At 36.6% G+C, this 20,125-nt stretch overlaps 1 protein-coding gene across 1 annotated transcript in view; it reads right to left on the minus strand.

Moving 5' to 3' along the window:
• WDR70 (WD repeat domain 70) overlaps window positions 1-20,125 on the minus strand; it is a 142,740-nt gene that overhangs the window by 18,210 nt on the left and 104,405 nt on the right. Inside the window, exons 11-13 of the mRNA XM_010585826.1 lie at window positions 19,588-19,687; window positions 13,218-13,302; window positions 11,989-12,127 (exon numbers count right to left, since the gene is read on the minus strand). Coding sequence (XP_010584128.1) covers window positions 11,989-12,127; window positions 13,218-13,302; window positions 19,588-19,687 — 324 coding nt within the window. The remainder of the gene's footprint in view (window positions 1-11,988; window positions 12,128-13,217; window positions 13,303-19,587; window positions 19,688-20,125) is intronic.

The raw sequence follows: 20,125 nt of genomic DNA on the forward strand, positions 1-20,125 counted from the left end.
CACTATTCCTTTGTGTGCTATTCCACCTGCATCTCTTCTGAGACACGTGCAGTCCGAGCCCATGTGCAATTCTGGGGTGGTTCGTAAATAGTCTCACCCCTAACAGTCCCTTCTCACCGGTGTGTTTCCCTTTGTATCATATAAGCAGAGCTGTTGCTGCAGGTAAACAAACTACACCAAATAGTCTTTCTGTTAGGTTATTCTCCACCTGAGTTAGCTCATTAGGCAACTACATAAATGGCTTTGCTGGTACTATGCACGTAACAGTGCTTTGATGGGATTTAACAGCAGTGCCTCTAAATGAGAAACTGAAGCCTGAAATATAATTTTCTGTAACACAGAATGGGACATTTATTCTGGCCTAGAAATATACCTCTGTGTTTAACAGGCAAAGCAAAGAACAACTGAAGCAGATTTCTCAGCAAACAAAAGCTAATTACCTCAACTGAAACTGTCCAGAGCCCTTGGGTAACACCCTGACAGGAGTAAACAATGCTGAGAGGGCATTTTACAAGGTCAGCAAGAAAAGATTAAAATGATTTGTGGCATAGGAATGGAAAATTTACCCCTAAGATGAAACCATGAAGCTGGTAAGGTCATAAAACTACAGACTGATGTCAAGGATTGAAAGAATTCTCCTGGAACTTTGCTTATAGAGTTGGTTCAAGACTGCAGCAGTGAAGGCAGAATTCAGTTCCCTGGCCCGTGCTTCAGGAAAAAACATTCAGTTTTACAGCATGGGTAGAGCAGATCCAGGATGGGAAGAGCAGTCTCGGGGGGGTCAGTACAGGTTGGAGGCAGCATGGTGAGGAAAGGTTAATAAATTCTAGTAAGAGGGACTAGGAAGGGTTAGAGATGTTTTGCATTAGGAAGAGGATCTGGCAGAGGTTATGAGGGTTGTGCGAAGCTTCAGAGGTGATCCGCTACGGAAAACATACATAAAGCATACTAAGAAAAAAACCTGAGCAAATAGAGCAAGCATTCCTAGTTCCTACATATTATAGAGTATGTATAGCCTTCACATAAACATTAATTCTTAGGCCTAAAATATTTTTCTGCCACATTCCAAAGCCTGAGCAGTCACTTAATCTCACTAGTATCTTTTGAATCTACCAAGATGTAAGTTTGCCCGTTATGTAACAAAATAAGGAGAATGTATATAAAGAATGTCTCTTGAAAGTATTACCTCTATCCTCTTTCACTCTGCAGCAAGAAAGCTAGGAAAAATTAAGGTTTCCCTCCATCATTGTCTTCTTGTATTCCTATACTAACATTTTACATGACTGTGAGCTGAAGCTGTACAAAAGCATTGATTTCTTTTTTTTTGCATTTCAGTTGAAACTTTGACTGATATCCAACAAAATGTAACTACCTTTATACATATACAAACCCTAAGATAACAGCCAATCTTTTGTTGTTAGCAAAATTTTATTAAACAGACATGAATGTGTGTATGCATATACTGATATAATGGAATAAGGAGGTCATAGTTTGCTGCAAGACTGGCATGATATCAAGTTTCACCATTTCTCAAAGAATTCCAAGGACTTTCGTATTTCTGACATAAATATGAATCACCATACACTTCTGCAGTACTTAGGTCAATGGGGCTATATTCCTTCCTTGCTACTGCAAAATGAAAAGTAAATTAGAGGGGCCATATTTTAGAGTGATGTTTTAATTTCTGTTCCCTCCTTCAGGAGGTCTTACTGTTTCTCAATCAGGCATTGTTTCCTTTGGAAATAACCCCTTCTCCCTAAAGACAGTTAAGTTTTAAGGTTAAATACCTCACATTTGTCTTTTGAAAATGAACATTTCATGTGAAGTGTATTTTCAGATAATGCATGATAATGTATCAGCCTTTTCAAGTTCATTAGTAGAGCTCCTCCTGCCATGCAGGGAAGAGGAAAGAAAAACACGCTTCCATATCAGTCATGCACTGTTGGAATAACCCTTTCGAATTTTTCTTTCTCTTCACCTCACATACAGCCTTTCACTGTTCTCTGATAGTTCTCAACTCTCAGCCTGCTTACACATTTGCTCCAAAATGCCAGAATTGATTGCTTAGTTATCTGCAGCTATCAGACTTTTAGGCTAAGTTCACTAAATTAGTATCTGTTCCCACGGCTATTAGTGAAAACTGCTTAAATGAAAGTACGGACAAACAAATCTGATAAATGGAGAAGATGCATCTATCTACTTCCACACCTACAGAAAACTACCCTGAGAAGGTGGAAATCTCTACTAAATGATACTGACATACAGCTAATATTCATACTCTGTCTGTGGCGAGTGTGCAGCCAACATCCCACTTGTAAACTCGAAAAAGCAGAAGTGATTTCCTCGAAAATTACTGCTAGAAAAAAATACTGCTAATTCCAGATAAATAGTGAAAATGGAAATGGAACATGCTAATCCTAGGCTTTCACACGTCTAACTGTTGAAGCAAGAATTCATGGGGTTTTGAAGTTTCCTTCATGTGATGTTTCCACTGATTTAAAAAAAAGTTTGTTAAAATTTAGATAAAGTTCTGTAATCCTAAGGTGAAGTCGCTGATTTTTTGACAGTTATGTTTGGAAATCAGGTGCAAGGAAGAGAGCATAGACTTGACTCTCAGCTAGCACAATCCTTCCTAGAGTGGCAGTAAATTGTATTTATTTGTAAATTGCCTACTGTCATAAATCCTTAAATCAATAGGAACGAGTGCAAAAGTAATGCATTGTCTTCTACTTTGCTATTGGTGAAGTCAGAGCACAAGAGATGAAACGTCCCAGTGCTTTAGCAGGGCAGAATAAACATCAATGGAGGGAAGTGGAGATCTTAGGTGGGACTTACCTCACTAAACTTAAGATGTCTACACCTCTAATCTTTAGAGGCCTACTCTTTAAATGCCTACAACCTTTCACCTCCCTTTATAGTTAACCAAGAAAAATAAGCATTTTACAGTGGCCTTTATCTAACCTATTTTAGATATCTATTTTTGGATGAGATAAAATCACAGTCTGGATGTGTTTATTTTTCTCTGCTGATTAGAAAAGGAGCCTAGGGTGACTGGATCAGCTCTAGACATCTATATTTGGTCAGGTGAATCCCCACAGCCTACAATGGCCAAAATAACTATGTAAGAAAAACAGAAAACTAACAAGGATCTATATTACAGCATGTTGTGCTACTTACATAAAACTCTCCAGTTCAAGGATAAAGGATCCTGGAAGCCAAATTAAATACTCCTAGTGAGGAAAGAATACAGCAGATACAAACTCCTAAAACTGTCCAACAAATCTTTAGAATCTTAGCTCGAAAGATCAGGTCCAGCTCTGGAGATACTTAAAAAGTGAATGGGGATAAAACAGAAACAAATCTAGCCTGTGTTCACCCTTACTGCTTACCACTGTCCTAAACTACAATCTAATAAATAATTCCTTCAGAATCTGTTCTGAAGCTATACAATAAAAAAGTGACAGCAAGAGCTGCTGCTCTAAGAAAATATTTTCGGTTAGGAAAAGAAAAGCTTAAACAAACCTTCTCTCTTTCCTATGTGCAAGCTTTGCTTCAGTGGCCATGACGGTATGTGATGGGTTCTGTTTGAACAGCGCTGCTTGGATTTGCTGCAGTTGGCTGTCCAGACAGGCAGATAAGCAGCATGTCAGCAGGGAAGATAGTGAACGTGTGAAATGACATTTTGACCATGGTCGTGGACTCTGTAAGGACAGGTCACCACAGCAGTGGCCAAATGGGGCTTTTCTGACTGAACTGAATATTTATCTTAACTCTACTTTTCACAAATTCCAACATTTCTGAAAAAAAACTCAGTCTGTCAAAATCTGGGCAAATATGCATGCAGTTTATTTAGAATATTTATTCTGTCTTTCCTCCTGTAAAACCCTACGTATTCATGGTGAAGAACTGCTTGTGCAATGCAATATCTTTTAAACACGTAAGAGCTTAATTAACATAATTAAGCAATACTACCTAGGAAACCTGATTGCTTATTAGTATCTTTTTTTAAGAAACAGTAATTACCTTTCAAATTATCATTACCTGTTACCTAAGCCTATAGTTGTATTACATTATCTTTATATCTGAGAGGGGTAAGCAATTTCAAGCTTCTGCTCGAGTGAGGCATCAAATCTCAGTGTGCCTTCCAGCTTAATCTTCTATAGTTCTGGAACTTGCACAACATTAAGTCCATCTGACTTCAGTGATACATATTCCCAGAAGAGAAAGGAAATGTACAAAGTTATTTCAGAAAAAAATGTACTTATTTCAAAGGATTTCTATGTCTTTAATAAAACATTAAAATATTTGGAGGCTAACAGCTAAAGACAGCTTCCCACTACCACAAAATCTTTCAACGAGTTTGGCTACTGCCACTTTAAAAAAAAGTCTCTAAATAGGAAAGATATTTAAGCAGTGGCTTTCAAGCTTTTTGATTTTATAATGAAGGTGTGGAACCCTTTAGAAACTTCAGGTACTTAGACTGCTGTACAGGGGATACAAATCTGGTCTTTGTACAAATGTTTATGGGCATGTTTGAAGTGGCTCACAGTTTTCACAGATTGAAAACGTCTCTGCAACTGCTTATGAAATACATGTCAGCAAGAATGCATATACTACTTGTTAAAAGAGAGGAAAATGCCTCAGAACATACTAACAATCTCATGATGCTGGGCTGCAGGAAAGGCCCATAAGCGTTCTAACTTACAGGCAGCAGAGTGACTCCTACCTGTTTTCAAGATCTCAAAGCTTCAAAAGGAAACACTTATTTCCTCCCTTTCAGAAACAGGGCTAAGAGAGCTTTAAGCAAACATTTCAGCACAGTTTTCCCCAAATGTACAAAGATATATTTTCTCTCCTATTCTATGCAACTGTAATTTATAGAAAAAAAAAAATTCAGAAACTCAATATTCTAACCTGAAGCTAATGGCAATCTTACCAGCAGAAATACCACTATTTCTACATAATAATCAAGGATCGTTAATAATGATGGTTGACATGCAGAATGGAAAGTAAAATCAACCAATAAAGTTAGAACAGTAAGGAAAGGCTTTTATATAGATAGGTCTTTCCTTGATTTCTCCACAAAAGACCTGCATGAAACATCAGCTATGTTAACCATCTGCTCCCCTCCAAGAACAACAGAAGTTCTACCTTAAGAATCATAGAAAAATAATGCTGCTCAGAGACAACATTAATTCCATCCGCACACTCCGTAATCTCTTTTTGCCGGTGTCTTACAGCACAGTAGTGATCCAAAAGCCAACGACTTGGCTTGCCATGCTGCTGTATCTGGGAAAGGCTGGTCTGCCTCCTGGATGCACCCACCGACCAGAGGAGGGGAAAAAACGTAGACTGAGTAACTCTTGCAAAACTGCTGTATTTTTTATAAAAAAAAAAGATTAAAGAACAGATTTAGGACTATACCATTTCCAAATGTCTACGAAGCTGAACAACAAATGCTACCAGTTTGCTTCCACCCTGTTTCTTCTTTTGAGCAAAAAGATGGTTAACACTCGTATGTTGAAACTATGCATGCTCTGATCCAAAAAAAAAAGGCTGCTCACACAATAAAAATATACTAATATTATATTAAAAATCTACTTTAAACCCCAATTGCAAAAATCTTCAGGTTTGAGATTCCCCTGGAACTCTTCCAAGGAAAAGAGCCAAATACAATAAATAAGGTGGGAGGTTAGGGAATATCCAGAATGCAGTGACCTGCTATCATTAGATTTAAAATACTCATGAGAATACAGTAGTAGAGGAAACAACACTAATGTTTTTCCCTTGTGAAACATGACTTAGAAAATGTGTGGAAATATTCAATATAAAAGGGACCAGAAATGGATAAAATTTACAATTTTCTATGTAGAAACCAGAAATAGCCTAAAAACATTTTCAGAAGCCAATAATTTAAAGCAGGATCTCAATATAGAACATATGGATAGCCATGCTGTATCACTTACCTTTTAAGGTACAGCTATAAAATATATTCTTAGAAGTGAATTGAGCCCCTGAAGACCACTTTCCTTTTTCAATGAATAGAAGTGACTTAATCAAGGTGGCAAACTGTTTTCCTTGTAACTGCAAGGTAGGGCATTTTCAAGCACCTGCTCTGTTAAAATTACAGCCACACTTTCATCACAGTATATCACAAAACTAAGGCAGACAATCTTCGCGTACAACCCCGACCCCCTGTTACAGTGAGGAAACCTGCACAGTTTAATTCTCTTGCATACTTCAAACCTCTAGTGACAGTTCCCCTAAAAACATGCTGCTTCAAGATATACAAAGGGAAGGACCACGTTGTCTTTATATATATCTGAAAGCATAGAATAAAAACTGACAAGTTACCTCACTATAAAAACACATTTCTGTGATTCACCTTTTATACTAGATTTTGGTTTTTTACTTTAATCAGTACAAAAATTTACTGGACCTTAAATATTGTCTTTACTTCCTTATTGTGGAAAATGTGGATTTTCCTTTCAAATAAAATAAATGGCTTAAAAAAACCCCACAGAAGTAGCACAATGATCTCTTCCAGAAGTTAAAAGAATTTATTTTTCTTAAAATCAAAAGCTTTAAATCTTAGTGAAATGGGCCACAGTGGAAAAGCCCTTTACAATATTACTGCACCTTATAAATAGTAAATGATATCGTTTGAGGTCAAAGAAAGAAACACTGCCATCCTGTATCAACTGTGCATAAAGGATGCTGGAAGTTTCATATTCCTTACTCTTTCTTTCCTTTTCACTCTTTAATCTAAAAAGCAGCTTTATTTATAGCTTGTCTCAGAAGACCTTCCTGAAACATCCCTTAGAGGTATTTTGAGAAGTATTTAATAATTTAACTTTTGCTTATATTTGAGAAACTAAGAAAATATTGAAGAATCCTCCTAACAGAAACAGGTTTCCCAAACCAACCATAAATCTACGTTTTTGGATTGTCACTTATCTACAAAAACCTGCAGGATATTTCAAAAACTTGCACATTACATTTTATAATGTACACAATCTCATCATCTTGGATCATTTTTAAATTAAATTATTACTTACTTTTTCATTTAAAAATAGCAATTTCTGTAATTGTACAACTTTTTTTTTTTTTTCTTTTTCAGTGCCCCCTCTTCCTTGGCAGTAGCAGGGTATACTACTTCTCCTTTCCATATGGGGAAAATGACTGCTCTACTGCTGCCAAAATCAATCTTGTCTGTAATAGGGATAACTACTGGGTGATCTGTTTGAACTAGCCAAACGAATGATAGACATGTGAGAGTGATTCAAGTGGCTATCCACAGCTATTTTAAATTAAATTGACATTGGGGGAAATGTTCTGTACCCAACTCTGTTTCCCATACACTAGGTATTTATAACTGGTTCCCATGAAGATCTCATACTTGCATAACCAAACCAAGAATTTGAAGTAAACCCTCCCCGACTTGCATCTGACAATGAAATCTCCCTTCCATTCCAGAAAAAGAGTGTAGTTGCAGACATCCCAAAAGATGAGACCACATCCCAAAAGATGAGACCTCATCCCAAAGCAGCTACAGGTCTTCCTTCCTCTCATACTATGTGAGGAAAGGAAAGGGAAATGGCCTCTGAGTTTCTGTGCATATACTTTGTACCCCTCTTCTGGCAGTTATATTTCCTGACATCTGTTTAAGTCTCCTCATCCATCTAAATGGAGTGAAGAAACATTCTGCATGCAATTCTAAGTCTTTCACATAAAATAAGACTCAAATGCTCAAAATGATAAAGTTTAATATAAATATTTTCTTGTGGATATTTGAGGTGAGAGCAAAAGGACCGTTCACAGTTAATACTGTCAAGATAGAAGAAACAGAGACAGAAAAACTATGAAAAAGCTGCACATGCATAACAGGCTTTTTTAAAGTTTGGTTCTTGTTAAAAAGAGAGGAATTCTGTACAGATCAGCATACACAACTATGGTCACAGTATAAACTGAGCCAGAGTAAGGCTGAAGTACCGCACGCAGAGCATCAGCTTCCTTATGAGAATGGGAGAGGCAGGAGCTCCCACCCCTGAGTTTTGATCTAATCTGCAGTGGGTTAATGACCCTGCCAGTAACCTGCAGCATGGGTAATTTCACTCCCTGATATACTCATGGAAGAAAAATCCACTGAGTGCTATTAATTGTAAAATTCCTATGTCTGCATCAAGGTATCTCTAAGTCACAGACCACCAGAGGCAGAAGAGGATAGTCAGAGAAGCATCATCGTGCATTTGCCCTGTTCACACCTCCTCCTGCTGGCACACTGCTACTGGTCAGAGACAGAGCCCATGGCCTGCACCACTTCTGACATCTATTTAGTTTTTCTTCAAAAAGTATTGCTATTTATCCAAGAAGCTTGACTTCTACAGAAGATCCAATGCCTACATGGTGGGATGGCATTCAATAGTGGACACAACAATAGAGTCACTAGTTTAGCCACAGATTAAAAAAAAAAAAAAAAAAAAAGGGATAAAACATGGAATGAAAAGCAAATTAATATTCTGTATTAGCCACAACAGCAGACACTAATCAGACCATTAGTAAAACCACAAGGTTTCACTCCAGCAGCTCTGAAACAGTAATGGGTTTTCCCATGAAAACTTGAAAGAAAAGGTGAAAAAAGGTTTGTGTGGTATGATGAAAAGGAATGCCAGACACAGCTTTGGTCAAACATTCCCATTAAATATTTTCCCATTACCCCCTAGGTTCATTCACAGGCCAACTGCACTGGCTATTTACCAAGGAGGTTTAAGATAATGTTTACTGCTCTTTAGTGTTTTTCAATTTTCTAAGCTTACCGGCATTTCCTTTAAAAAATCATTGTGAAATTAAACAAGTTACACATTAATAGTTTATGTTTTCTCTTCACAGTAGATTTTCTGTTATTATGATTATACACGTCCTACCACTAAACTGGTATAGAATTGCACTTAAAAAGTCTTACTATTTTCATTTTACACTTGAAATAAATGACTAATGATGCACTTTTTCATTAGCAATTGGGACTAAATCCAACTGAAATATCTGAAATTATTTTCATGAGGAATGAGAGCAGATCAAGTTCTTTGCAGAGATACATATCGGTGTATTTGTCTTTTACTACACATACTGGCATAGCATAACTTCATCTATTCAATGCCTAAAAACCCCCAAAATAGAAATATTGAAACGGCATATTTAAGCACTATGTAACATACAAAAGGTAAAGAAGTATGATATTGAGTTACAGAAGACAAACTGAAGTCTTAGACAACATTATGCATTTATCTTTAATTACACTAACTGCTATCTGCACTTTTAAGAGAGTATAAGAAAAAAATAGAAACTAGGAAAGTAGACTGTAGAAAGCAAGTAATTACTGCACTGCTGAAAAAACTTTGATAAACTACACACAAGATATTAATCTACCAATTTATAGGCCAATGATATTTCCAACAAACAGCATGTACTGCTTATAAAACACAAAAGCCAGCTTCTTGAAAATTCATTTTTTAGCATGCCTTTATGTGTTTGTATTTCATCAAACACTGTAATTTGAGAAGAACAAGACAAGAACGCTAATGAAAAAGCTGAAAGATACAAAGAATAGAAAGATCTTCAAAAAATATACTGCTTTTATTTCATAACAAATACTGCTTTTATTTTATAAAACCACCTATAGTAATTTTTCTTCTTTTAGATTCAGGTTGATATGCTTAACTTTTTCTTAGTTGTGTAGTGTTGAAGCTGGAAGCTAGAAAGACTGATTGTAGAAGTATTATTAGTGCTGACTCACTAGAAATTATGTCGTAAAATCAGCATTTATAAGTCTCAATTCTTCACCTATTATTTCCATTATTTTCATTTGATCCATTATATTCAAAGCAGGAGAATGACAGTCTTAAATTTTATAACTACAAATGAAGAAAAACAGCAGCACTAAAACTCTATAGACAGAAGTAATTTACTACAGTCTTAAAAAGTACCATATAAATATCAGCACCTATATAAATTTATAGCATAAAATCACAAACCTGCTGAGATTTGTACACATACTTAAAATTTTACTACATGAGTGGCCCCAGTGAAGTCACTTACTGACCCCTAATTTTGTTTTTCCAACAATTTCCTACTGTTGGTTCTCAGCTCCATGTCTCTCTTGCATTTTGAAGTAGAACAGAAATTTACCTCTCAATTCTGAGCGAAGCTGAGAGAAAAACAATATTTGCTGGACCATCCTGGAGCATTATCTATCTCAGCATGTAAACAGACCCTTTATTTCAGGGAATTAAAGAACCAATTTTCTGGGAGACAAGGTTAGCAAATGAAAATTATATTTTCTTTGAACGCAAAACAGGTAAGTTGGTGAGTGGTAATTCTCACTATTTAATTTCTTTCGGAGATACAGGATCCACCATTGACAAACTTCTCAGTCTTGCAGTCTTAAAGCTCAAGTGAAGTTTCTGTACACTGCTACTGACTTCACCACCATTAAATGGAGATGCCATCATTACCACATCCAGACACTTAGCTCTAAGGAGTCCAAATTCATTGTGAATGGAATCGCTAAGCTATTTTGTCTCCTGTGCCCAAGGACAGAAGAGCTCCTACAACAATCTACCTCTTGCACTTTATCTTATATAGTTGTTTTCCTTTTCTCTGTCATGAGGTTTCGGAGGGGATACTGAGGCATTCACGTTTTGTCTCAGAAAAAGGTGACAATAATTGGTTATAATACTTGTATCAGAAAATAATAATTCACTAGAAATCCTCATAAGTTAAGTTGAGGTTTGATATATTCCATAGGAGAAAAATTTAAAATTCAATTTATGCTATCTTTGGAGAAATTCTTTAGTACTAAGTAAAACTTCAAATGTCATATAAAAAATGTATTTAATATACAAGTTTAAAATAAAAACAGGGGTTTTTTTTCCCCTCCAGAAAAAAATACATGCTTTCTGCTTTGACAAGAATTATGCATTCTTAATTTGCAAGACTGCTGCCACAGAAATGATGGATATAACAAATTCATCCGTAAGCCAATTTTGCTTTAGGATGAATTAGAAGAGAAAATGGGATTTGAAAAGAAAAGTAAATACAAATGTAAATTCTGTATAAATTATCTCCAGCACAAGAGGTTTTGGTCCACTGTGCTAGAAAAGACTGCTGTGCTGGGTTAAGAAAAGAGCAGAAGGAGAAAACAATATCCTGAAACAAAGCAGCAAAGTTGCTATCGGACAGACTGCAACAACTAATGGAACTTAAGCATACATTGCCATATTTAAGCAATGGCGCTCCTGTTTGAATTTCTTTCACTGCTGTTTGCCACAATCTACAAGCTTAATTGTGTAGACCACAAGAGTGAAAGGACCTTTTTCGAACTACGATATTAAGCTTTTTCCTTTTGCGCAAGGGAATAGGTAGGCAGTTCAAGGCATACAGAGACTATTCTGTATTACAGATTCATAATTTTAGGGTTTTATATTAGTGCTGAGAATGGTATTTTTGATGGAGGGATTCCTAATGATGCCTTCCTTTTGCCACAAAATTGTTGTATTTACACAAGGTAGAGTCCATTGAAATGCATTCTATAGTTAATCACAAGTCTTGTTTGACGGACAAATAGTTTTGTCACAATATGGCATTTCGTCATGATAACTCGTGGAGTAAACAGCATAAATGCGTAAGAATTTTAGGATTCACGCCTCACTTCACAGACCTAGAAGGATTCATAGAAATCCTTGAGAAATGCAATGGTAACATCAAAGCAGGGACCTCCTAGTGCTTAAACACCTTGTCCCAAGATTTTGTTTTATTTTTTTTTAATTGAAAGGAGAGTAGCACCTATTCAGGCCACTCTACCTCTTAAAGATGGAGTAGAAAAATTACAGTAGTATTAGTAGGTCATTACCTGCACAAGGGGAAAAAAGCGTATGAATGTGATTTCATTCATAGTTTGAATAGTTGACAAAAGAAAACTAAAATACATACCGCATCTGTAACTTCTATCTCATACAACTTCTGGAATGTCTCCCGATAAAAGAAAAAAAGCTTCCCACTGCCTCCACCTTTCTTAACAGAGGTGCCTGTGACGAGTATTTTATCATCTGGGCTGAAGCAACAATCTGTCCTGTTGAAGAAACAAATCATCATACAGGGCAAACCATTAATTAATATATAGGGAACTTAAATATAAACTGCACTCCTTAAAAATAATCCTTTCTATTTGTTAATACTTTTAAGACAAAGCTTTAAAAAAATCTTTTGTCAGCTGCCAACTACTACTATAATTATCAGACACAGTTTACATGTACAATTACAGCTGTGCACAGAATGTGCAAAACTGGCAGATCCAATAAAAATCCTCCTCCCAAAAAAACTCTCCTCCGCTCAAAAGTCTTGTGAAATTTTCAACATGAGAAACAAATAAAAAAGTATTTTCAAACCTGCTTATCATCATTAAGTAAAAAAATAAATCAACCATGAAATCTGGTTTTGCTGGTGACACATTCTTCAATGATGCAAGACTGTGTTTAAACAGTGCCCCAAAATGTTTGTCTGTTTACTACTCTTCTGTGCTAAAAATCACAGTCAAGACTGAGCTGTCCATGACCTGCCTTTCCAAGACCTTATTTCAAAAGTATAAATTGTCCTTAAGAGTTAGATTTGGCTGTGCTACAGCTATAGAGATGCAGGTAATACCAATAACAATATTAAATACGATACTTAGTGCTATGCTGTACAATACGGTATTTTAGTACCAAAGAATACAGTCATCAGCACTTCTAACATTATAATCTGAATTCATATCATGCACCTTCATGTTATGTCTACTTTTCAATCCAGCTCTTCTTTTTATTAATGACAGACCAAATAAGAATGAGGGTTACTTACATATCTCATTACACAAACATAAGGCAATGAACTGGCCTCCTCTGGAAAAGCTGCAAATCTAATTAAACCTAAGACATGTGATACTGAAAAATGGCATAAAACTAGCAAAGTTAGCTATGAATTATCACAAAAAATATGATGAGATATTTTAAAGCAATGTGAAGTCCTAAGTAGCCAAGAATCAACACTGCGCAGTCCTCCCTGTGCAGTCCCTTCTGCACAGTTCTGGACCTAGTGAGGACGGAGGAAGAGAACTCCAGTAGATTCCCTCCTGTTCAGCACAACTACTGCTACTTCTAATAGCTGGAATAAATTAGTGTACTTACATTGGGAAGAAGCTGGGAAGTCTTTCCGCTGAATTAAGAGGCTTCTTAAATTGTCTAATATCCCATATCTTTAAAGTGTCATCTCCTATGAAATAAAAGGGATGAAGGTTAGCAATAAAGAATTTCAGTCAAGAATTTAGACATGTGCAGAAAATTTAATCCTCTAATTCAGACACAAAAAGAACAGAATGACACAGTAGAAGCATTCAAAATGGGGATGGTTTGGAAGTTCTTTGTCCCTAAATGACTAAGAAAGTGCAGGGATAAGAAGTTCCACCTGCTACACTCCAGTAGATCAGAAACTTCTACTCAGTGGCTCAACTCCATCATGGCAACACCTCCTACCAAGAAACATTAGCCACAGTGGAGTCAGATTCCCCAGGCACTAACATATTCTGTGTTTGTGAGCATTGGTGCTTTGCTACTAGGAGTAAATTTAACTTTTAAGATATTGAAAGAAATTAAAATGTTACCGTGGATGGTCTAGATCAAAAAGTAAACAAGTTTTATGTGTCTGGTTTCCACCTGCCCTGAAAAAATGATCAGGAAAAATGGAAGGCATATGAAATCTTTCTGCTTCTTTAGCAGGTAAACACCAACAAACTGCAATCTCAATATGAAGAACAGGGCCTGGCATCAGTCAGAAACCCTTGGGGAAGGGGGAGAAGGGAAGCAAGTGAACCCACACTTGCTATAACAAAACCTTTTCATAGTCCTCTACACTACCTTTGGCCATAAAAGCCAAAATCGAGGTTACAGCAAGACATTTACAGCAATTCTCATCTGTGTTTGATAAACATGGTGGGACTGTAGGCCAGTAAAAGTCAGGCTGTTTATTCCTTTTTGAAAAGTTATGACATATTAACAAAGTGAGAACAGGAAAAAAAGAAAATAGATTATTTAGTTATTCTCAGAGAGATCTACATCTCTGCTGATCATCCCTCTGGGATACATATTTCCAGTATGAGACAAGCTACAGAAGTTGAGCTTTGAAGCACCTCACTTGGGCACCTAGACATCTCCTAGCATTTGACATCAGTGCCTCAGTGCTTTCAAGGGTGAAAAGAAGGACTTTCAAACAACAATTACCTTTAAAAACATCCAGAGATTAATTTTAGACAAAAAGTTACAAAATCTTTCTGACCTAGAAGGAAAAAGGAGGCAAGTGACTGGTAATCCACAGACCTGCTTCCTTCCAAAGCACAAACCTTGCAGGGAAGTAATTTTGTTGTCTAAAAGTTTCATTCACAGCCTTTGAGATCAAGAGCTTAAAGGAGGTGTTGGAAATAAAATGTTAAAGAAAAAAAAAAAAAGTAACATGCTGTAACAAAAGAAATGAAGGCCAGCAGTACCCTTTACAGGGAAAGCAGTAATGTGTGGCCTCGTACATCATGTATATTTATATTAAAGACTAGGATAACTCCTTACTACAAAATATTTTTAAGAAGTGGACAACTTAAATAAATGATGTCTAGAGCAGAGTATATTTCTGTTCATTGGGAAGCTAAAAAATCACAAGAAAGAAAAATATTGAGTCCCTATTTTGGGAATATGTGTTTTCTTATTGTTTCCCAGTAGACTCCATCCCAAGCACATTTCGTCTTGTAATATGAACCCTTCCTTTTTCCTCCCACACCCAACAGAAAAACACTTATCAGCAAGATGTTATATCAAAAGCACCAGCATTTTATAAATGTATGCAAAGGATACCACTTGGCCATTTTGCAAATCTCCCGAATAGGGACAGATCTAAGGCTAGCAGCCAAGGCTGTTCTGTTCTCAGTGGAATGAGCCTTGACATGATCTTCAAGCTGTAGTCCTGCCAGGCTTTAGCAGGAGAGATGCAGTCAGACATTTAGCTATAGCTCTTCTGCTAAAAAGAAAATGTAATCTGCTGGTTTGAAAAATTAGAAGACTCTAGAAGTTGTGGTTGATTTCAAATCAACACTGTCTTACACTGTGCAGAAATAGATCATTAAGTATTTGGAAAGGGAGGAATGCTAGTAGAATGACTAGGCCAATGCTGTGAAACTCTTACCATCATTAAGAATTTGCTCAGATTCACTTTTCCTAATTAAAATTTTCTGTGTTGAAAATACAGTTATTGGCACCTGAATCTAATTTGCATTTGGAGTTGAAATCACTGTCACTAAGAAAACAGTCATACTTACTTGCCACAACACCAAGGACTTTTTCCAGTAGCATCCTTCCATCGATGCTTAAGGGGGTTCTTTATGAGAGCTGTAGCAGTACTAAACTATTTTTAATTATTTCATACATGGACAAAAATAGTTACCCTTAAATAAAAACATATAAACAGACGTTGTGCAGTTCCGTATGAAGCATTCAAAATAGTCCACTCGCATCATTCACTATTTTTCTCAATGGCAGACTTCTCCAAAGCCTGGCAAGATTATTTAAAGCTTTTATAGCTTTTAGTAGCATTTCAAACTCTATTCTTTGCCTTTTTAATAAGAAGGATACCAATAAACAGGCTTTAGTCTGATATGATCAGGTCAGACAGCATTATGCCAATGGTATTGAGCACTGGACTTATCAAGAGGTTAACAATTAGGTGTTAGAAAAACAGTCTTTGGTGAGCGAGGATAGGCGTTTTGCAAATGGCTTTTAGTCAAAATAAGGCCAACGCACAGATAGTACAAAGATTTTACATGGTTTTTTTTTTTCTTTTCAGAAGATACTGACCAGAAGTACATAGATGCAAATGGCCCCAAAAGGAGCAAAAGTGCTGCCAGAAACTCAAAAAGCCTAAAGTCAGCAACACCCTTAAAGAAACTCCTACTTTAAGAGGGAGTCCTATGTTGAAAGCAAAGCTCATGGACAGAAATTCACAAAGATCATTGGGGAAAGCAAAGAAACATAGCAAATGAGAATTTAAAAAAGAAAATACAGCATAGGAAAGGCATAGCATAACAAGGCTTACCATGAGGGAGCACCAGAATTTATAAACTCTGAGTGTTCCTGTTGAAGGCTTATACTATATATGTGAGGAGAGGCACTTTATGGAACAAGGTATATGCTTCTGTGTTCTGCACTGGTTCTGCAAGGGGAGCTGCCACAGCTAAAGAATGACCTTCGGAGGCAGCAGAGGTCAGGACCACACTCACCCTGAGCCGAAGGCCTTGGAAGGGAAGTCACAAATTGGGGATTCTGCACTTAGGCTTGGAACAGCTCTTACTGTCACCTGCATCCATACCAGCCTGGCCAAATATTTAAGTGCATCATCCTCTTTAAACATAGGGAAGTGAAGAATACTGGAAGACTCTGAGAAAGCCATTTCAGCTCCAAGTGTTACAAATAGTTGACTATGTCTATTAAAGCTAACAAATGCATTTTTGGTATTTTTTGAAAGGAACATCAGCGTTCAGCTCCCGAGAAGTATTACTTGACATAAAACCATTTGATTTTTAAAATGCTAATGTTTGTATTTAACATAAAGAGCAATATATTATTACTCTACACAAAATCGAAAGTCACAGGAAACTGTACTCAAGGTGCTTCTACTTTTTAAACCAACTTCAAAATTAAATGTTTTATTTTTCCTCAAGAACATTGTGAAAAGAGAAATACAGCTAAAACTGAAAAAAAACCCAAAACCAAAACATCAAAAGGAAACACAAAAAAAATTTTTTTGAGCTCAAAAGAAAGCATGTATCTGCATAAGCTATCTGATAGGCTTCCATGTGAATATTTTTTCTTGGATTTAACTACAGTGAACTTATTTTCCTATATAAGTTTACTGATTATGATGCCATGAGTCTGCACACTGTTCATACCACAGAAAATAAATGAACCATCCAACTAATAGCTATCATGAGATTCATGGAATTAATAAAGTCATTGCTTCATATTATGACAAAAACGAACTCCACATACCAGAAGTCAAAAAAAGTTTTTTTAAATTTTTATAAGACCCCAAGTCCAGTCCTAATGCTTACCTCTTCACTGTTAAACAAAGAAAACATTACTCAGATACAATCTTCACTGTATTTAGAAAAAATTACTTTCATGGTTACAAGTGTGCAAAAATATCACTTTCTTAAGTTTCTGTCAAGTTACTACCTAATACCGAAGAACAGTAAGACTGGGAACTCTCATAAGCAGCTCCTTAGCTTTTCATTTTCCCTTGTGCTTGCAGCTGAGCCCTGCCCCATCTCTCTCATATCCAACACAGAATCCACATCAAATGCCGGAGAGTCAATCAAGCTTTCAATGAAAGTCCCCATTCCCCAAACTGCTATCCTCTCTTTGATCCTCAGCACTTGGCAGGTGTGTTAATCTATGAATGCTGGATCCACATCTGCTTTTGCTGGTATAGATCCAAAGCAATACTCATATTAAAGCACTAACCAAACAAGTCAAAATCAGGTATGATTCCTCCTTATTCTCTAGCATAGTGGACACAGAGCTTTTTCTTTTAATACACTAGACAAAGGTAGCACTTTTATCCACACTGAGGGGCCAAATTTCCGTACAGTCTTACATTCTGCAAACAATCAATCAACATTTTACATAGCTTAGAGCAGAGTATGGTAGATAAAACGTAAGTAAGTGAAAGTCTGTTTAACACGACACAAAATCTGGAGACAGATGAGGAAGAACAGGCAACCAAAAGTGCCACATGCAATAAAAAAAAGCAAAGGTCATTTATGTGATCTACATTTATAAATGTGAAACATAAGAAAATTTACATAAATGGAGGTTTCAAGACAGCACTAGTAAATATTCCTCACATAAGTGTTAATTGTGTTTGCCGTTAATATTTAAAAGCACACTGAGGTTTCTCTTTAAATCTTATAAAGTATGTCTGTGTGCATTTTTCAGGGCCAACACCACTGGCAGACAGATGCAGTGTTTCACTTAGCCCGGAACAGAAAGACAGATGCTTCACTCCTACTTTCCAAGGAGGAGAAGGTTCTCACACAGTAAATGTCTGGTTCAGTAAGGACCAGCAAGGTTGAGAGTTTTTACCTCAACCACTTAGGACTCATTCATGATGAGTACAGTGGCAATAGAACTCTGCATCCAAGAGCCTCAACAGCAATTAAGAAACAATCCAAGTGCCATTAGCGTGCCCTAGTTAAGTCTAGGGCTGTCAAGGACAAGACTACCATCATCTTACTCTGAAAGATGTGATCTGGGGAACATAATGTTTGGAATCTTAGAAACCTGGCAAGACATACACAGAAGTCAGAGGTAGCATCCAAGAGCAGCTGTGTATTGCTGTAAAAGCCACTAGTGCCGCTCTACTCATCAGGGGCAGGGGGAGTGGGAGGACACAAAGCAACTGCAAGCTACAACGCTTGGCTTGGAAGCGCATCCCCTGCTTCAGAGCTTTTGCTGTCTAAGAATACCTCTATCCTGGTGTTTTGTATATGTAATCTCATTCTGTCTAAGTACCAAACTGACCAGATGTCCTGTACATATGTGAGGTACAATGTTAGCTGACATTAACATACACTGCCTCTCCCTAGACCTGTTTATTTGGCCTTGGGGCCATGCTATTGCATACACATAGCTTCTGGTTACAGCTGGTTTCCATCCAGACAACTTGGATTGTATACGTGCACCTGCCTGCAAAATACTGGGTAGACAAATCTCTGTGTGAAAAGATGTCTTAGGCAGACACCGTCCTGTCCAATACATCTAATACTGGAGTGAATGAGTTTTCAAATATACCTTTGCCTTCTCAAGACTTGTTCTGTTATCTAAGACTTTTTTATAGAAGGTTTATATGAAGTTTAAAAAGCAGGTGTTTTTTTCCTGTCCTGTAGACATTTCAAATTTTTTTGCCATTCAAGTTCATCTTGGCCACTCACTTCCAGTCATCACCTCTTGATGTTTATAATATAAATTAGATAAAAATTCCAATTAGAACAGAAAAGGACACTGCATAAGAAAGCTGCTTGAGGAATGAATAACTCCAGAATAGAGATACTGTTACTGAGAGGTAGTAATCTTCCCAGAAAGACCTAAGTAAAAAAACTGGACTAGTTTTATTTTTAATTAAGCTAATAACTTCCTTTTGGTGTATTATTAATGCTAGACAAGAAGAGAGATCAGGAACAGTGTAATATAAACAGCGAAGTTCTCTTAAAATATTCCTTAACTGCTGAAAAATGCGCTTTCAGGAACACAGTATTGCATAGTGTATCAAAATAAAAGATGTAAATTGTGAAACACTTCAGGTTTAAATCACTAGTATCTGATTTCACTACCTTACCTCCATCATAAACAATTACATTTAATGATGATATGATTTAAATGGTTTGTTTACTGAACCATTTCACTTAGTAAAGTTAAAATTGTCTTACATTCAACTCATCAAAGGCTTCTTTCAATCACTTACCTCCCCGGCTGGCAAGGACAGTACCATCATAGGAAAATGTCAAGCATGAAGTGTCGGTGCCCGGAGCATGAGCTTGCCTGCAGTGGAACTTTGTGTGTACCTGTTTGTCAAACAAATAAAACATTAGAAAATGTGCTTATATCAAGATAAGACAAACATCTATTTGTAGCATTTTGTGTACCCTGCTGCTATTCCTACATTTAAACAGAAAACCCTCCATTTTTAGCAGGTACAGAAGCTAAATATTTCTACAGACTTTTAAAAATGTCATATATGTTTTAGAATAGGCTTTCATAATAAAAGCTTGAATGCAAAATCTGACTTTTTCATAGATTTAATTATACAGTCCACATTTACATAGCTTCAGCACTCCTGGAAAACTCCCACTAGCACTGAATAAAGGAAGTTACACCTGGTTAAGGTAAAAATACATTTTTAAGACAGTTCTCAACACTCCCCAAAGCAGGCTTATAGTTACAAAAAATACCAAAATACAATATAAATACTTTGGAAAGGACTTAAAAGAAGGATTGGAAGA

The sequence above is a fragment of the Haliaeetus leucocephalus genome, unplaced genomic scaffold (genome assembly GCF_000737465.1).
Source record: "Haliaeetus leucocephalus isolate CR32 unplaced genomic scaffold, Haliaeetus_leucocephalus-4.0 Scaffold120, whole genome shotgun sequence".
Classification (NCBI taxonomy): domain Eukaryota; kingdom Metazoa; phylum Chordata; class Aves; order Accipitriformes; family Accipitridae; genus Haliaeetus; species Haliaeetus leucocephalus.